At 47.7% G+C, this 19350-nt stretch overlaps 1 protein-coding gene across 2 annotated transcripts in view; it reads right to left on the bottom strand.

Annotated features, from left to right (window-relative positions):
* FRZB (frizzled related protein) overlaps positions 1 to 17713 on the bottom strand; it is a 34125-nt gene extending 16412 nt beyond the window's left edge. Inside the window, exons 1-2 of one of the 2 annotated variants that reach the window (XM_083497270.1) lie at positions 16459 to 17713; positions 4527 to 4574 (exon numbers count right to left, since the gene is read on the bottom strand). In XM_083497270.1, the coding sequence (XP_083353396.1) occupies positions 4527 to 4574; positions 16459 to 16927 (517 nt within the window). In that variant the 5' untranslated portion in view covers positions 16928 to 17713. The remainder of the gene's footprint in view (positions 1 to 4526; positions 4575 to 16458) is intronic. The other variant, XM_083497271.1, reaches the window with a different exon arrangement.
* Positions 17714 to 19350: the final 1637 nt, after the last annotated feature.

The following is a 19350-nucleotide window of genomic DNA, read 5'->3' as shown; positions in this document are numbered from 1 at the left end:
CATATCTTTATTCACTTCCAAACCAGATAAAAATAAGCTGTCAGGCTATTGATCTCTCTAACCCAGTAGAGTCGTACCTTGGATCCCGAATGCCTTGGTACTTGAACGTTTTGGCTCCTTTCTGCAGCCAATCAGAAGCCGTGATTTGATTTTCGAATGTTTTGGAAGTCAAACCGACTCCCGGAACAGATTCCGTTCGACTTCCAAGGTACGACTGTGCTGACCATGAGTGTTGCTTGAGGAATTCCAACTTCTGTAAGTTCCTATACAAATTGGCCCCTTCCTAATGTGTGGGTAAGAACTTGATTCTCCACCAGAATTTGCCCTTCCCGATTGTTCTGAATACAGTTCTCAGATTTTTAAAAAAGCATTGAAATATACTTCACAGTTTGAGAGAAGATGCATTAGAAATATGTTTTTGAATTTGTATGCAGATATTTTTTTTTTATTGACAGATTAACATAGGAACAGGACAGTACAGTGGTACCTCGGGTTAAGTACTTAATTCGTTCTGGAGGTCCGTTCTTAACCTGAAACTGTTCTTAACCTGAAGCACCACTTTAGCTATTGCCACCGCACCGCCGGAGCACGATTTCTGTTCTCATCCTGAAGCAAAGTTCTTAACCTGAAGCACTATTTCTGGGTTAGCGGAGTCTGTAACCTGAAGTGTATGTAACTTGAGGTACCACTGTACTGATTTGTGGGTGAGCATATAAGAAAGTAACACAAACAAGAAATGAACTGCTTCCCCCATCTTGACGGTCCACTACTGTATACTATTAACAGTTATATGACTCTGGCCGAGACCCTTGCCAGCCCTGCCAAGGCATTCAGTGTCACGCTAAGTAAAAGTACATGAGCAGGGCACTAGCTGAGCTTGTGTGGAAGTTAAATGCAGTATTCACTACAGAGCACAATTCAAAACTGCATTTTAAAAACCACACGTGGTAAAGTCTTGGCTTGTTTGATTCCTTGTTTATTTGCAGGTGCAGGATGTGTTACTTCACAACTTCACGACGAGGGAAAATCGTGCAGTAACGCGCCCCGCAACTGCAAATAAACAAGGAATTAAACAAACCAAGACTTTACCATGTGTTTTTTTAATGCAGTTTTTTAATTGTGTTCTATTGTGCAAAAGAAGGGCAGAAAACTAGCATGGCATTCATGGCCAGTGTGCAATAGATTACTGTAATACTAGTACTTCCTGTTGCACAAGCTTCTTCTAGTCAGTGGCGTAGCGTGGGTTGTCAGCACCCGGGGCAAGGCAAGTAATTTGTGCCCCCTAACCCGTGGATTTGCGCCCCCTAACCCGCACCACACGCCTGGCACCCCCCCCCACAGTGGGCGGCGACCCAGCGGCTCGGATCGGATTCGCACAGCCAGCACTGCAGTGAGGGAGAGTGAGTGAGCCAGGTAGGGGCAGAGAGCTGCAAGTGCGAGCGCGCCCCCCCGATGTTGCGGCCAGCCCCCCTGCACCCCCATGCTACGCCACTACTTCTAGTGCAACATTTGCATCAGATTTCACACTGCACAACCATTATTCTTACCCTTCGGTAAAGGGACCCCTGACCATTAGGTCCAGTCGTGATCGACTCTGGGGTTGTGGCGCTCATCTCACTTTATTGGCCAAGGGAGCCGGCGTACAGCTTCCAGGTCATGTGGCCAGCATGACTCAGAGCAGCACAGCGAACCAGAGCAGTACACGGAAACGCCGTTTACCTTCCCGCTGGACCAGTACCTATTTATCTATTTCCACTTTGATGTGCTTTCGAACTGCTAGGTTGGCAGGAGCAGGGACCAAGCAACGGGAGCTCACCCCGTCGCGGGGATTTGAACCGCCAGCCTTCTGATCGGCAAGTCCTAGGCTCAGTGGTTTAACCCACAGCGCCACCCGTGTCCCATTCTTACCCTTATGCTAGCACAATGGCCCTTTTGCTGGTGATAAGACAATGCTGAATCCAGGCCAGTGATTCCTTCATTGGAGGGGGTTGGACTAGATGGCCCTTGGGGTCCCTTCCAACTCTACAGTTCTGTGACTCTATGATCCATTTACCTGGAGGTGCCAGGGATTGAACTGGGAGCATTTTGCACTGCCACTAAACTAAGTAAAAGACAAATTTATACATTTCTCCCTGCAGTGCTCTTGATGTGGGGGGATACCTTGTCCAAAATCACTGCAAAAAGGGGCAGGCTGGCAGAAAAGTAAGCTAGGCAAAAAAAGAAGCAATGAAATACCGGGAGCAAAAAGGAAGGTGGCCGTCCACTTTGCAGAGGGGCATTCTGTCACACACTACTGAATAAACACAGCGCCTGAGTTGCAGCCCCAAAAGGCCACAGGACCACCAACTTTATAAAACCTTTATAAAATGTGGTTGTTGCTGTTTTTTAATCATTTTTATTGATTTTCCAATAAAAAACATCCAATTAATATATCCAACCATACTCCAATATAAATTAAAAAACTAAAATAAAAAAGACCAAATTATGGTCCAAATTATAATTATTGATTTTTTGATGCTCCCCATGGTCTGGATCTCCACATCTCAGTCCTCCTTCTCCTTGTTGTTTCCATATTTTCCAATGTTGTATGTTTTTTATACAATCAGGACAGTAGAATATATCCTGGTTTGGGGAAGGGGCACTGGACTTTGACCCACAGCCACTCAGGCATGATGGAACAGGGAAGATAAGAGGAGGATTTGCTGGCTGGGAAATTGAGGGTGAGTTCTGGTAGGTGCTGGAGAGAGAATGGCTTCAAAAACTTGAGACACTGATATTTCAAGATGAACTTGCTGTAAAGCCTGATGGAGATTAGCTTTAGGGAATCCTATACTGGATACTATCACTACTCTCCTTTACAATAGATCCACAGGCAGGCTAAAACCCAGCTTTGTCCAAGAAAGAACCTAATTTCTAAAAAATGAACCTCAGGAAAAACACTTCAACTACAAGGTTTTAAAAGCTTCTTTACATCACTTCCATCACAGAAAGCAATCTGTATAATTTTACTCTTAGATGGGGCAAGGCACATAGCATAAAATACAACTTTCAAGGGAGTCCTGATGCCATTTCAGTAAAGGATAGTGTACGTATTTGAATGCTAAGCAATCCTAATACGGCCACCCCTAGCCCAAATTTGAGCAGAACCCAACTTTAACTCATACTTGCATTCGACCTCCACCTTGGCCTGCAGGGTGAGGGGGCTTCCATGGTCCTCTAAGAGGTCCCACAGGGCTTTCATCTGCAAATGATGCACAGGCGTAACTTCTGTGGGGAATAATGGAACTGCTCATCATCCCAGGCAAGAAATAACTATCTGTGCATCAATTGCCATGGGGCCTGTTTGTATCCATGCAAGTCCTCTGCCATCTATTGCCCTCCAAGCCTCCAGAGGTGTAGAAGATACTGATTAAGATGGACTCAGTATCAAGCACTTCCACTGTCCCACCCAGGGAAAGTATCACAGCACACATGTAGGCTCAACTGAGCAGAGAGCCATGATTTGTGGACACCACCCATGTCTTCCCTCCCACATTTCAACGTCGCATTGAGGCTTTTTCACACATTACACTGAATAGAAGTGGAAGTTGTCCTTCTGCACATCTGTACAAATAACCCTCACTCCCCAAGAGTGCTCTCAAGTTGATGGGGAAAGGGATTTTGTATCGGGAGAGACATGGAGATTAGCCGTGTGGACAGTAGATTTGCAGGACCCTGATAAAGCAAGAACTACCCATAAACCTCCATTCAGCAGCTGCATTTCATTAATGCCCTGGCTCTTTGACACATGAAGGATAGAGTTCACTTGCATTCAGCGCCTCTAAGGTTTTGCTGTTTTCTTAAATCTCCAGATATCTTTCTTGTTGCCTGTCTGGCTCTGTGGGCAGAAACAATCAAAGGACCATCCCCACCCCTCCAGCCATCATGTTGCTGTCATGACATGATCACGACACATCATGGCATTAACACATCGCTGTCGCGACACATCAAGACGCTATTGCATCACTGCATTGTTAAGATCTGCTCTCAAGACAGATAGCTCAATTGGTCGAGCATGAGACCCCTTAATCTCAAGTGCCACATTGGGCGAAAGATTCCTGCATTGCAGGGGGTTGGACCCTTGCGACCCCTTCCAAGGAGGAGGAGGAGTTTGGACTTGATATCCCGCCTTTCACTCCCTTTAAGGGAGTGATTCCTGCTTGGCAGGGGGTTGGACTCGATGGCCCTTGTGGTCTCTTCCAACTCTATGATTCTATGATTCTAAGGAGTCTCAAAGTGGCTAACATTCTCCTTTCCCTCCTCCCCCACCACAAACACTCTGTGAAGTGAGTGAGGCTGAGAGACTTCAGAGAAGTGTGACCAGCCCAAGGTCACCCAGCAGCTGCATGTGGAGGAGCGGAGATGCGAACCCGGTTCCCCAGATTACGAGTCCACCGCTCTTAACCACTACACCACACTGGCTCCCAACTCTACCATTCTATGATATTATAAGAAAAAGAAGAAATGATTAGATAAAATGTACTCACCATTGCCGGCGCCTCTACAGTTGCCATTATTAGACTCCATAGGGAAATCTGGCATGAATTGTTAAATATGTAAAGAAATGTTAGTATTTTTAATATTGGATTATGTCAACACAGCCACATCAAAACGCTCCAATTTTAATACACTAAATATTAGAAAATAACGAAGACTATATTAATGTGAGGGGGGATGGAGGGGGCTCCCTATATGTAGACAATGGCTTAAAATCAGGGACCAAGCATATGATCCCAGATCTCCTGGTGGCCAATGGAGTTGGCTGCACACTCAGAGCACTTTTGGGTGCTGCTATTGACAACTGGGCAGCCTAGCTTGTGTGCAGAGCTAGGCTTTTTAACAGAAGCAAGAAAAAGATGAGGTGTTAAAAAGCTGAAGCAAACCTATTTGTTTTTAAACACGTATCCGTGACTTATGGCAGTGGTGAGCATGCCCTCTATCTCCCACCACACACATGGAGAAATGCTTATGTAGGTAAGGTCAGTTCCAGCAGTCTGTCTACTCCTTTTTGGAAGCAGGTGACCAGGGCCTGTTTATTTCGGAATTTACACAGGTGAGCTTTGGCTCTCAACACCAGCGACAAAAAATCACAAAACAGTATTCAAAACCAACCAACCTAGGGCTATCAGCCAGCTAAAACATGTTCATTAATCAACTTTCATTTAAATGGTAAATCACCCCATCAAGTAAGTTTAAATATATCTGCATATCACAAAAATACAAGCGTCTTCTTTGATATCCTGAAGTCTAAGTTGCCGTGTGCAGCACAATTAGTCAAAGGTTTCCTCTCATTGCTAGAAGAAAGGACCATTCTTGATATTTTCAGTTTCCTTCCCTATGACAACAGTACATCAGAACCAAAATAGACCAAAAAACAAACTTTGCTACCCTATTAGTTGAAATGTTCATTTACGATTAAAATTGCACACCAGTTAATCAAATAAAGCTTTTGTTGCACTGTCTGTTGGTCAGTGAATTAGATGTTGAAGCTGCACGTAACAAAATTGTTAACTTGTTGCAGATTATCTTATATAAATGGGTAGAAGGCACAATGCCACATTTCAATTTTTTCCCTAAAGTATTTCAGGAAGTATTCTGCTTAGGAAAAAGTATGCTACTTAATGTATTCCACATTTACAATGCAGCCACTGTTTACAGTGTTTCAGCATGTGAGATATAGATATATATATTTACTATTATATCTACTAAGGGAGGAATTCAGTATTGTGCAATGGCGATCATTCTATCAGGACAAGAATTTCAAATTGCCAGCAAGAACAACCCCTCCTCTACTCTCCCTCATGCACTATTCTTCTCCTGAACTCCCCCAAGCCATTTGTGGGGGCACAAAGGGTTGAGAGGGGGGAAACCCAATTGCGCAAGCAGAGGTCCTTGCACAGGACTTCGGCTGACGGACTTGTTAGTTGAATTTTGCCCTAGATGTTTTGGAAAGTTGTTTGTTCACTATGCATTTGGACACCTAAAGAGCTCATCACCCAAATGTGTACACTGGTTCCTGAGATCAAGGAGCAAGTTTCCATCTAAGCTTGGATACAATTGGATACAATTGAAAGAAAAGAATTGACTGAACTTTTCCAGTGGCGGACCTTGGGGTCTCAAATTTAAGTGATGCCCCCTTGCCTTCCATCATAGTTGTGGTGCCCCCGAAGCTCTGCACCCAGCGTGACTGAACGGGTCATACTCCCTTAAATCTGCCCCTGACTTTTCAAAAATGCACTGATTTTTCGTAGAATTCCCAAGCAATGAGGCTGCTTGAACATGCGTATGCGTGTATATTGCACTTTGCCTAAAACTCGGAATCAGCAGCCAGAGCATTAACTGCTACATTAGTAAAGACTGAGCATGAGAAAAGAAAAAAGTAGAGAGAAAAACAAAAGCATCACCGGATTCAGAAGTCTCAAGTGGCTCTCAAGGGCAGCGGCACTGCATCCTGTTTGAGCATCTGCTAGCCCAGTCCTCGCCGTCAACACTGCCGGGTGCACTCAAGTGGGGCGCTGAGCATTCGGGGAGCCTGTGCTCCAGCCCAGCCCTCACCCACTGGAGCCAAGTGGGACTGTGCTGCACAGCCTGCTGGCCCACCCACCCACACAGGGAGGAGTCCAGCTGGCCAATGTGGCTCTTGGTAGGTGAATCCCCCCCCCATCCCCAATGGGCGGTCATTCAGCGAGGGAGCTGGAGACGGGGCGGTGAGGCTAGGCCAGGCTCTGGGGCCCAGAGACTTGGAACAGGCAGGGTGGAACAGAGATCCCTGCATAGGGGCACCTAGCTTGTGCCCCCTAAAAAGCACCCAAGGCTATGGCCCCCCTGGCCCTCCCCACGCTATGCCCCTGCTCAAGGGTTTCAGGTCTTGCCCAGCCCCACCTGGGGCTGGCAGGGTTTGAACCAAGGACCTTTTTGCACACAAAACATGCGCCATGATGCTGAACTGTGCCCTCCTCAGGAAACTCATGAACCAACGATATGGTGGCCCCTAACCAATGTAAGCTGTATGATTATTATTTTTCTTCCTCCAGTCCTTTACCTCATAATGTAGCGGTAAATGCCAGACTCATGTAATGAGCCCCTGGGACTGTGGCCTCATCTGGCATCACACACTGCTCCCCCAGATTCTGCCAATGCTGAATGATACATCGGATGTGCCCATCAGGCTGACCAGGATTTGTGGCCAAAAATGCTTATACACTGATCTCCTTCCTCTAGGCACTTCAGCCTACATCTCAAGTGGAATCTCAAGCGGGTGTCACTGTGGTCTAAACCACTGAGCCTCTTGGGCTTGCCGATCAGAAGGTTGGCGGTTCGAATCCCCATGATGGAGTGAGCTCCCATTGCTTTGTCCCAGCTCCTGCCAACGTAGCAGTTCAAAGCACGCCAGTGCAAGTAGATAATTAGGTACTGCTGCAGCGGGAAGGTAAACGGCATTTCCGTGCACTCTGGTTTCTGTCACGGTGTCCCGTTGCACCAGAAGCAATTTAGTCATGCTGACCACATGACCCAGAAAGCTGTCTGTAGACAAACGCCAGCTCCCTTAGTCTGAAAGCGAAATGAGCACCGCACCCCATAGTCCCCTTTGACTGGACTTAACCATCCGGGGTCCTATACCTTTACCATTCACCTTTACACCCCTGGTTACTCTGTGCAGACAACATTCTCAACTCCAAAAACCAGATCCAAATTAGCAACTAACTAGAATAGAAATGTTTTATTCTACTTTTAGAAGGCTGAATTATATTCCTTGGGGGAAAGTGGGTGGAGTGGGAGACAGAGAGAGAGAGAGAGATGACTTCTACATAGTGGCTGGCGTGTTTGTTTAATTTTTTTAATCAGAATTTAGAATGTCATCATGTTCCCATTCAGTGAAAGAAAGTCTTCATGGATTTCAGGCTGGAATCATTCAATGAAACTATTGTGCTCCTTCTGGTCCTTCGTAATAGGTAACTTTGGGGCAATTTGACAGAAAACGACTTCTCTGCGCTTTTGAATGTGACTGCTTTTAAATGGCTGCAGGCTCTGCCAAGGCTGGTTTCAGTGCAGATCTTGTTTTTCAGGAGCGCTGGGAAGCATCTCCACATGACGGGAGGAAGATGTTTGCAAAAACCTCAATATGAGACATTCACTAGCTCCCTCCTTGCTTGGGCACTCAAAGCCACTTACGCTGAAACCTTCCCAGCAGGTATCAGCCCAAGACAGCTGCAACAACAGTCTGTACTCTGTCTACAGACAGACCCGGGGAGTTAGGTTTAGAATGGCTGGAGCTTGAAGAGCAGATGTCAAAGTACAAGGCAAAGAGAGAAGGAGGAGTTGGAATTAGACTGAGGAGGGAGATGGGGACCAAGTAAAGCTGCTCTGCTGAGCCAAAAGCAGAGAAACGGTGGACGTTTTGACAAATCAGCAATGACTGATATTTTAAATGGGTCTGAATCCAACACTGCAGGATATCAGGGGTAGCAAACATGGTGGCCCTCTAACTGTTGCTGTTTTTATGGCTCTGTTCTATTGTTTCCATGTTTGTATTCATGCACACTACTTGGTGATTTTGAGGTTTATAAATGATTTTATATAAAATAAATACATAAAATCATCTTTAACCAATAGACAGGTTGGCTGGGGCTCAGGGAAATTGGTGCATAGCTGTCAACATTTCCCTTTTATTAAGGGAAATTCCCTTATTCCAAATAGGATTCCTCACAAGAAAAGGGAAAAGTTGACAGCTATGAATTGGTGTTGAACAACATCCAGAGGACACCTAGCTGGTTATCCCTGATATAAGCTATGCAAGAGCAAACTAGCGTGGAGCCAACAGGCATTTTGCACTTCAAGGAGGCAGAGAACGAACTATCACAATGAAGGCATGAGCTGTAAAAGGACCAGCTGTAAAAGGACAACCCTCATCCACAACTTCTGCTTTTTTTGACTCTTCCCATCTGTGCTGCTCCTTTTCATCACCTGACCATATGAAGGCCCACATTATATGTGCTCATCCCAAATACCTTCATGTGTCTATTCCACATGTCCCTGGGGCCTTTCAGAGCCCTGTATTTGCAAGATCTGCATGCAGTCTGGAAGGTTCCCCCCCCCCTTGATTCAGAAGATCTCTCATCCCTGTAGAATTAAGAAGCCTGTTTAAAAAAACAAAAACAAAACACCATGTACAGGTTTGGAAAATGGAAAAGATGAATATCTGAAGGTGGGCCCAAAATAGTTAACAGCCTTCTTTACTGGCTATGAAAAGGGCCAGATACACTGGACTGAGCCTGCAAAACTCAACAGATTTCTCAAAGCCTTACAGTGACAATCACCATCATAAATATACGACCTCATTATTGCTTTGACAATTAAAAAGGTTGATAATCTTTCCACCACAACAAAGCTTGGTCAAATTAATCTGCATGTCTTCAACCCCATAAATTTTTATTGCCCACTTTTGTAATTTAATCCCAGTGCTTTCTTTTCCGGTGCCATCCTTCCACCATCTAGGGAGAACCTGTTTGCTGGAAGAGCCAGTGAAATCAAAGGATGCCAATGCTGCCACCACCAAAAGACAAGGAAGCAGAGGGTGGATGTCATTCCTTTGATAGAGAGGGACATCAAGATGGTTAATCCGATTGAATTGCATCTGATGGCAAGATCTTAGGAGACTGCTCTGCTGTGAGAGATCAGAGGGAAGTGAGAATTCTGCATGAGAGAAGTGAGCATTCTGCAAGAGATCAGAGGGAAGCGAGAATTCTGCGTGAGAGAAGTGAGAATTCTGCAAGAGATCAGAGGGAAGCGAGAATTCTGCGTGAGAGAAGTGAGCATTCTGCAAGAGATCAGAGGGAAGCGAGAATTCTGCGTGAGAGAAGTGAGAATTCTGCAAGAGATCAGAGGGAAGCGAGAATTCTGCGTGAGAGAAGTGAGCATTCTGCAAGAGATCAGAGGGAAGCGAGAATTCTGCGTGAGAGAAGTGAGCATTCTGCAAGAGATCAGAGGGAAGTGAGAATTCTTGCCCATCCCATTGCTACTGTTCCTGCCATAGTAACACAACAGTCATGCCTGTCAATGTCTGCTCTTGCGGCATCAACATCACAGCCACCAAGTGCAGGAAGTTATACAGAAAAGTGAGACTGGGTTGCATGAAGAAGAAGTTTCCTTCCTTTGGGACAATCCTGTCTCTGGGTCTTCACAGTGCAACTCACGGGGCTTCTGCCCTGAGCCACATTGTGCTAGTGGAAAATAAAGTCATCTCGATTTATGCAGCAGTTGTGGGAGGATGGAGATTAGAACTTTCCCAGGTGATTTGCTCCCCAAATTAACTGCGCAGATACATCCTTGAGATTTGCATTTTGGTTACAGGAAATTTACCTGATTTCCCCTAGAAATCCAACAGGACTTCCCTCTCAGCTAGCACATCAATGGCAATACTAGATTTTACTTTACTTAATTGTTGAATTCCTATCAAGCTATTTTTCCAAGGAGCTCAGTACAGTGCCCCTTTTAGAATCACAACAACCCTGTAAGAAGATAGCTGACAGATAGTGATTGGTCCATGGACACCACGTGGTTGAGCAGTCCTAATCTGACACTCTAACCATTTCACCATACTGGCTCTCAGCTGGAGAGGTTGCATAGGTTTATTTGATGCCTACTTGTTTGATAGTACTCATAGCGCAATTTCTTATAAGCAGCACAACTCCTTGTTCCTCAAAATAGCACTTACTCCTCTCCCCTATAGCAATGTTTGACCTTTTTAAAACAACAACACCATTTTCCCTGTTTTGTTTCTTTGCTTAATTCTGCAAATTACTTCCCCATTTCCAGCACTGGTCTTTAATAAAATTAATAATAATAATAATAATAATAATAATAATAATAATAATAATAATAATTTCCCCCTGAAGTAAGGCTACAGGTCTCTCCTTCCCACAATGTATAAAAAGGGGATGGGGTTTCATGCCAGTGAGACGCTAACAAAAATAAACTATTCTAGGATTTTGCCACCATTAGCTCAAGGGTCAAACAAGATGTTGCATGAAACTTGCACAATTCAACCCCAGCCACCTTTTCTTTTTCTTTACAATCAGTCCTGCTTGGAATGGTGAGAAGCAGAGAAATCACAAGGGGGGAGGGAGAGTACTTAACCCCTTCCTGCACACCCTCACCATATTTCTGTTTCAAATTACCCCTCCCCAAACTGTTTTTTGTTTGTTTGTTTTGCCCCTGGCGGGGTTCGAAAAGGCTTCTGGGGAGCATTATCTGTATTTATAGTTAATATCCGTTTCAGCCCTCTAAGCAGTAGGTTAATAATTGGTGGTGAAAAGCCACCTTCGGATTCCATAGACATTCTGTTTTGAGTCTATCTAACAGTCTGTGTTAATAAGCTCATCCCTGCTTATTTAACTTATATGCAGAATTCATCATGCGAAAGGCTGGGCTGGATGAATCCCAAGCCGGAATTAAGATTGCCGGAAGAAATATCAACAACCTCAGATATGCAGATGACACAACCTTGATGGCAGAAAGTGAAGAGGAATTAAAGAACCTTTTAATGAGGGTGAAAGAGGAGAGCGCAAAATATGGTCTGAAGCTCAACATCAAAAAAACAAAGATCATGGCCACTGGGCCCATCACCTCCTGGCAAATAGATGGGGAAGAAATGGAGGCAGTGAGAGATTTTACTTTCTTGGGCTCCATGATCAGTGCAGATGGTGACAGCAGTCACGAAATTAAAAGACGCCTGCTCCTTGGGAGAAAGGCGATGGCAAACCTAGACAACATCTTAAAAAGCAGAGACATCACCTTGCCAACAAAGGTCCGTATAGTAAAAGCCATGGTTTTCCCAGTAGTGATGTATGGAAGTGAGAGCTGGACCATAAAGAAGGCTGATCGCCGAAGAATTGATGCTTTTGAATTATGGTGCTGGAGGAGACTCCTGAGAGTCCCATGGACTGCAAGAAGATCAAACCTCTCCATTCTGAAGGAAATCAGCCCTGAGTGCTCACTGGAAGGACAGATCGTGAAGCTGAGGCTCCAATACTTTGGCCACCTCATGAGAAGAGAAGACTCCCTGGAAAAGACCCTGATGTTGGGAAAGATGGAGGGAACAAGGAGAAGGGGACGACAGAGAATGAGATGGTTGGATGGTGTTCTTGAAGCTACTAGCATGAGTTTGATCAAACTGCGGGAGGCAGTGGAGGACAGAAGTGCCTGGCGTGCTCTGGTCCATGGGGTCACGAAGAGTCGGACACGACTAAACGACTAAACAACAACAACAACAGTCTGTGAGGGACGCGGGTGGCGCTGTGGGTAAAACCTCAGTGCCTAGGACTTGCCGATCGCATGGTCGGTGGTTCGAATCCCCGCGGCGGGGTGTGCTCCCATCGTTCAGTCCCAGCGCCTGCCAACCTAGCAGTTCAAAAGCACCCCCAAGTGCAAGTAGATAAATAGGTACCGCTTACCAGCAGGAAGGTAAACGGAGTTCTGTGTGCTGCGCTGGCTCGCCAGATGCAGCTTGTCACGCTGGCCACATGACCCGGAAGTGTCTGCGGACAGCGCTGGCTCTTGGCCTATAGAGTGAGATGAGCGCACAACCCTAGAGTCTGGCAAGACTGGCCCGTACGGGCAGGGGTACTTTTACCTTTACCTTAACAGTCTGTGAGCTTAGATCCTCAATGATTTCCTGAGTTTAGGAAAGGATTTGAGACTAGAGAAAACAGCAGGAAGGGGCGAGCTGGGAACGGAACGTGACAAAATATGGAAGTGCTGTGACTTCTTGGGTGCAACCACTTCAACCTGCAAACAGAAGCAGTCTTTGGGAATTCTTGTAATCTGGGAATTTTAGACATGTGTGGTGGGGCTGGTGCAGGAATGAGCCCATCAGCTCCAACCCCCAGCTCTGCCACCACTGTGAGTTGAAGGTCCACCATTAGAAGTGAGGAGTCTGCTTCTACCCATGTAGACTCACCACATGGTGCAAAACCCTGATTTCTGCAAGTTCTGCAGCACTTGCGACACCTCCAGGAGAAGAGGAGGCTTCCCATGTCTCAAACTCCTGGAGGACAGCAAGGACCCCACCAAGACAACACGAGGAATTCCCTGATCAGAAATAAAAACTCCTGAAGAGGGCTAGAGAGTCACATTTGTTAAGGATCCCCCACAATGTAAAGCAAAGGTAAGGGAACATCTAATTTGGCCCAGGAGTCTGTTTCCCCCCCAAATCACATGTGTTGTCAGTTGTGGGGCAGGTAAAAGGCAATGGCTGCAAAGAAGCAACCGGGAGCCTCAGAGTGTGCTCCAAACTTTTCCTTTGGCACCTTTTAAACTTGGTGCTAAATGCAAGCCCCACGGAGACTGGTTTGGCCCAAGTGGAACCGGTCGCTGTGAAAAGCAGGCGTTGCCATCTGCTGACCAGCAGCTGCTGGGTCCAGCTACAGGGATCTTCCTCTGTAGTGGGTCTTGCATTCAAGGTGGGCTGCAAAAAGAAACACTTAATCCAGTGGTTTTCAACCGGTGTGCCATGGCACCCTGGGGTGCCTTGAGTGATGGTCAGGGGTGCTGTGGGCAACACTGGCCTCTGTCCCTCTTTCTTTCCTTCCCTCCCTCCTCTGATGCCCTCTCATGCTTCTTTTTCCATCAGGCCACTAAGGCTGGGGGGCATCATCTTCCCAGGCCCCTTGGCATGAGGAGGCACCTCTCTTTGGGGTGAGGCGGCAGCTCAGAGACCAGGGACAGTGGTAGCAGCTGCCCAGAGGACTCTTAAGGAGAGGAGAGGAGCCTGAGGGAATGCTCCGCAAGGGAGGGTGTTCAAAGAGGGATGAGGAGCTGCTGGTTCTGCAGGCAAGAGCTGACGTAACTGGGCTCCTGAGCCCCACAGGGGTGCCAGAGAAAGAAAGTAGTTGGTCAAAGCACCATGGGCTCAAAAAGGTTGAAACCCTCTGTCTTAATCTAATGCAGGCATAGGCAAACTCGGCCCTCCAGATGTTTTTTGGGACTACAACTCCCATCATCCCTAGCTAACAGGACCAATGGTCAGGGATGATGGGAATTGTAGTCTCAAAATATCTGGAGGGCTGAGTTTGCCTATGCCTGATCTAATGCCATGGTAAAGCCAGGTGACTGACAGATGGGCAGCCTGGGCCATATGTAAAAAGTGGCCCAAAGATGGGGGGGGGGACGTGTCAGGATCTTGCCCACCAGCCAGATCCAGTTTCCTATACCTGACGTAGAACAAACCCCCACATAGAAAAACCTGCACAATGAAAAGTCTAGCACTTTCTCCCCTTGGCATCTAGTATTCTATACGAAGGGAACTTGTTTGCTGTTCACTATAAGAGGGCATTCAGTTATATGATCCCCATGATGTGGTCTGAAGTGAGTCTAAGAACAATTTTGCCATGTGATTTCTGTCAACTCGATCCTAGAGAGAAAGTACAAGGAATGTATGGGCATCAAAAGGAATGAGACTGAACATTGACTACAAGTGATGAAGACTGCTAGGTGTTCTTTATTCTGAGGAACATCGATTTGTCTGGCTATATACTGGTAGTATTAGACAGGACATCTAGAGCTGGAAAATGTATGGGAAAGGGTAGTGAAAATGATCAAGGGGTTAGTTAGAGTGCATTCCCTATGCAGGAGGGCTTTTATAAGAGAGATTTAGTTCATGATTGATGTTGTGCTATATGGCCCCTTGATCTAACCCCAAAAGTTCTTTCCACAGAATATAATGGAAACCCCACTCCTGAAAAGATTTGCCCGTGCTGGCCCAGGATTTGAAGCCCATTGCATGGTGACACGAGGGCAGGGCCTTCTTTGTGGTGGCCCTGTTTCCTTCTACCTGTGAATTCCCCGCCCCCTGGAGGCGTGGTTGTTGCCCGCACTAACTCAGTTTCCGGCAGCATCTTCAGACACTTCTTTTCACTCAAGGCTTTGGGGAGAGGCTGATAGGTTTTAGGAACAGGTGAACTGTATTGGTGTGATGGTTGCAATACTGTTTTAAAGCAACAGCTGGGGTTTTAAACGGCTTTTGCTGGACGCGTTGTTTTTAATCACCTTTTATAAACCACCTCTTTCAAAATTGAACAAATCAACCGCTTAAAGAAGCAAACTTTCAACCTTTGGAACGAATAAGTGACACCCCTGAATAACAACCTTCGGTGATAACACAGATGGAAGGAGAGAACGTGAGGAACTAAAGGAGGCTGGCTGACTTCTTAATCATTTGAAACCAGAGAGGCTGTGTTGTTGGCTGGTGCCCATTGGGAGTGGTAGGCCAAAGGCTGGGAACCCAACAGTAAGGTGGCGCCAGTTCTACAAGGGCAACACTGAGATTAAGGAGGAAGGGAATCTGACAACCAGGGCCACTACCCTGCCAGCAGGAAGGTGCAGGCTGGGTGAGGCAGGCTGAAAGGTTGGTGGGGCAGTGCCCCACCAGCACAGATGCAGAGGAGGAATGAGTATGGAACGGTATGAGCAAGGACTGTCTCAGGTGATGAAAGCCGGAGGGTTTCAGAAATATTGAGAGCTGTGGTTTGCCAAAATCAGGTAAGGTGAGCAGCAATGGTTATAAGCAGGAGGTGAACATCTATGATGCAGCCATCTCAGAACAGGAAGCTACACATTCCAGGGGACCAGAAGAAGATCAAGAGCACTGGGGGAGCAGGTGAGGAAAGATGGCTGATTCCACAGTGCTTTTGGCTTGAGTGTTCTGGGATCAAATTGGATTACTGAAAGGGGAGGGAGAAATCTGAAATGGGCAAGGTTAGCAGGCCTCACTGAGATTTTTTGTTGTTGGAATTGCGCAACAAGGTGTTTAAAATTGGGGTAAGTGGACATGGAAACTGGAAGGATTGGCCTGGCTTACTTTGAATGAAGGAGAGTGATGGCTAAGTGGAGAGGGGGAAATATGCAAATAGTGGATGCTGGAAGGATGCAGTAAGACAAGCTTCTGCCCAGGTGTGGGGGGCATTGGTGGACCCAGAAAAACTTGAGCGTATCATCATCATCATCATCATCACTTTTAATTTGTATACTGCCTTTCTATTTCACAATACTCAAGGCGGTATTGGTTAGATGATCCTAGGAGAAGATTAGGGGGCTTCAGAAACTTCAAGATCTGCTGCAGGATCATGCAGCACAAGGGATCCTGTTTCTCTTCAAGATTCGTGCTGGAATGCCAACTCCCATCCTCCTGGACCACTCACCACGCTGGTTGGGGCTGATAGGAGTTGGAGTGCACAATTTTTGGAGGGCGCCTCTGATGGGAGTTGCTGGGGAAGGGAGTGCCAGAAGGTTTAAGGTAGGGGGCAGAGATCATGGGGGCGTCTTGGAAGTGTGTGTGAGTGTGTTCTGGGAGGTGGGGTGGATGGGGGGGGGAGGTCAGGCCGGCGGGGCGGAAATGGCAGTGGCGTCGGGCGCGTCACTCACCGGATCCCTCGGCCGTGACGATGGCCTCCGGGGAGATGCAGACGCCTCGGTCGTAGACGGGCAGCTCTTCGCAGGCCAGGCTCTCGGGCCACGCGTGGCCGTACTTGACGAGCACGGGCTCGCAGCCGGCGCGGGCCCTCTCGCAGACGGATTTGCAGGGCTTGATAGGCTCGTGCTGGAAGTCGATGGTGCAGATGGGCGCGTACATGGCGCACAGGAAGAAGAGCAGGTCGGCGCTGCAGTGGATGCCCAGCAAGCCCTCGAACTGCTCCATGGCCAGGATGGCGTTGGCCTGCGTGCTGTGGTGCAGGTGGTTGGGCATCTTGGTCATGTTCCAGGGCAACGACTTGCACAGCGGGATGCGCACCGGCTCGCACGACGCGCCCGCGGCCGGCGGCGGCGCCCAGCTCGCCAACAGCCCGCCCAGGGCGGCCAGCAAGGCGGGCGGCGGCAGCAGCAGCGCCACCATCGCCCTCGCTGAGGAGGAGCCCGACGGCGGAGACGTCCGCGGCGGCGCCCCCCTCCGGGGCAAGACCCTCGCGCCGCCGAGAGAGCTCTCCTTCCTGACCCCGCGCGGCGGAGGGACTCCTCCGGGGTCCGCCCCCTTCTCTCTCTCGGGGACCAGGTCGACCCCTCTTGCAAAAGTCCGGGTTGAGGTGGGGGGGTTGTGGAAATCGGAGGGAACTGGCTGGTACAAGGGGTGGGCGCTCCTCTTCTCTACATCGGGAAGGAAGGCGACTTTGGAGAGGCGCGCCGAGGGACTTGGAGACGTCGCCCAAGAAAAAGTTTTGGAGGAGAGAGAAATCGCGCTGCTGGTCGATCTCGGATCGGGCTGCTGGCTGCACAGGCGAGACCGGCTTCGCTTGTGTGCAGCTGGTGGAATCAGCCCCCTTTTTCACTTTCCACCTCCTAGCCAAGGAGCCCCGGCTCCTCCTCTTTCTGCGCCGCGCGCTCCTGGTCCCACCCCTCTCCGCCGCCTCTCTGTTCCTTTGCAAGGGAGGAAAGAGGTTGTTGGGGGGTGGAAGACGAGAAGGAGCGAGGAACTGCATGACCTGAGGCTCGCATCCGCTCCCATCAGTTATAAGTCACTGTTTGTCGTCTCCCACCCCTGGCTCTTCTGCTTATCCCCTTGGAAAGTTGCAGGCGCGCGCTCCTCTCCATCTGTCGCTTTCTCGTTTCTGCCTCCGGCTGCCAGAAAATAAAATAAAGGTGATCCTTGTGAAGGGATTGGCTCTCCGAGGTGGCGGACGGGACACCCACACCGTCGAAGGAGCATAAATCTAAAAGGCGGGGGGGGGCAGAGAACAGGCTGGATTTCCAAAAACCAGTTTTTTACTTTAAAAAGCAGCAGCGCGTGCTCGCGCGTGCTTTCCTTTCCCCATAAATATCCCTAATGAAAAACAACGACGGCGAGGTGTTGATCTCCATCTCTGCTTAAACAATCCTGTTTGAACTTTCTGTTTTCTTTCTCCAGCAACTGAAATAAAGGGAGCTCTCTCTCTCTCTCTCTCTTTCTGGCTTAAGTCTGCCGCAGCTGCCCTCTCTGCAAGAAAAGAGGCTTTTCATTGTCCTGGCTGTATCCCCGCTTCTCCACCCCCCCCACCCCCATAAATATCTCTGGGAAAACTTGCTCCGCAGTGGCCAAAGGAAGCTCTTTCCACGTGGATCCAGATGCATTTAATCTAGGGGAGAAAATAGAAAGCAGATCTTCGCTCACCAGCAGCAATTCACCCCAGCCCACCCCCAACCCCTCTTTCCAGCTTCCAGCTAATCTCCTTTTCAGGGCATGGCAGAGAATGCAATGACCTAGGGGGGCACCAGTGTCCCGCTCCATGGCAGAGAGATACACACACACACACACACACACACACACCCGAGGCGGAGCGGTTGGGGGAGCAGTTTGAAACTATTCATCGGAGGGCGGCAGAACTCTCCCGGAGAGACAACATAACAGGAAATCACCTTTGCTCTCTCTCCCCTTAAAATATGCCTTTGTTTTCTGCCGGTTCTTTCTCTCCCAGCTGATCCGGCCCAGAGGAAACTGATACCCTCTGCTCTCCCTCTGCCGCGTCTTTCCCAAAGCGCCCACGATAATACACAGTGCTCATTGATTTGACTTGCAGGGAAAAGTTAGAAGGGGATGGAAGGATGGATAGATAGAAAAATGTAGATCGTTCTGCTTCCCTTGAGATGTGCAAGAAGAGTTCCTAGCTGCTGGCATGGGCATAGCGGGGGCGGGCAGCTGCCCCCCTAAATCAAGTAAATAAATAAAAATACGCTTTGTTATTGATATTTTATTGCGAAATTTTCAAATATAAAGTGATACAAAGAGTGTGTAAAGGGGGGGAATATATATGAATATATATAAAAAATATCCTAACCCATACATTCTTTATTATGTTATCATATTATCAATCCGCTCACTGGAAGGACAGCTCGTGAAGCTGAGGCTCCAATACTTTGGCCACCTCATGAGAAGAGAAGACTCCCTGGAAAAGACCCTGATGTTGGGGAAAATGGAGGGCACAAGGAGAAGGGGATGACAGAGATGGTTAGACAGTGTTCTCGAAGCTACCAGCATGAGTCTGACCAAACTGCGGGAGGCAGTGGAAGACAGAAGTGCCTGGCGTGCTCTGGTCCATGGGGTCATGAAGAGTTGGACACGACTAAACAACTAAACAACAACAACAACAACAAATTATCAATCCACTGATTCAAGGAGATCATTTCTTTATTCTTCCAGTTCCAGGCCTGATATTGATGAACTGGAACCGGAATAAATAAAAAATACTTAACAAACTGACTATTTGCATTGCAGATAACTCAGCTCTCTCCCGCGACATAAAACCAGCCACCCCGCTAAAATAAATCCTGACTACGCCCATGACTGGT

Source organism: Podarcis liolepis (assembly GCF_965112155.1).
Source record: "Podarcis liolepis genome assembly, chromosome: 1".
Classification (NCBI taxonomy): domain Eukaryota; kingdom Metazoa; phylum Chordata; class Lepidosauria; order Squamata; family Lacertidae; genus Podarcis; species Podarcis liolepis.
The sequence above is the reverse complement of the archived record's forward strand: the minus strand, read 5'-3'. Positions and strand labels throughout refer to the sequence as shown.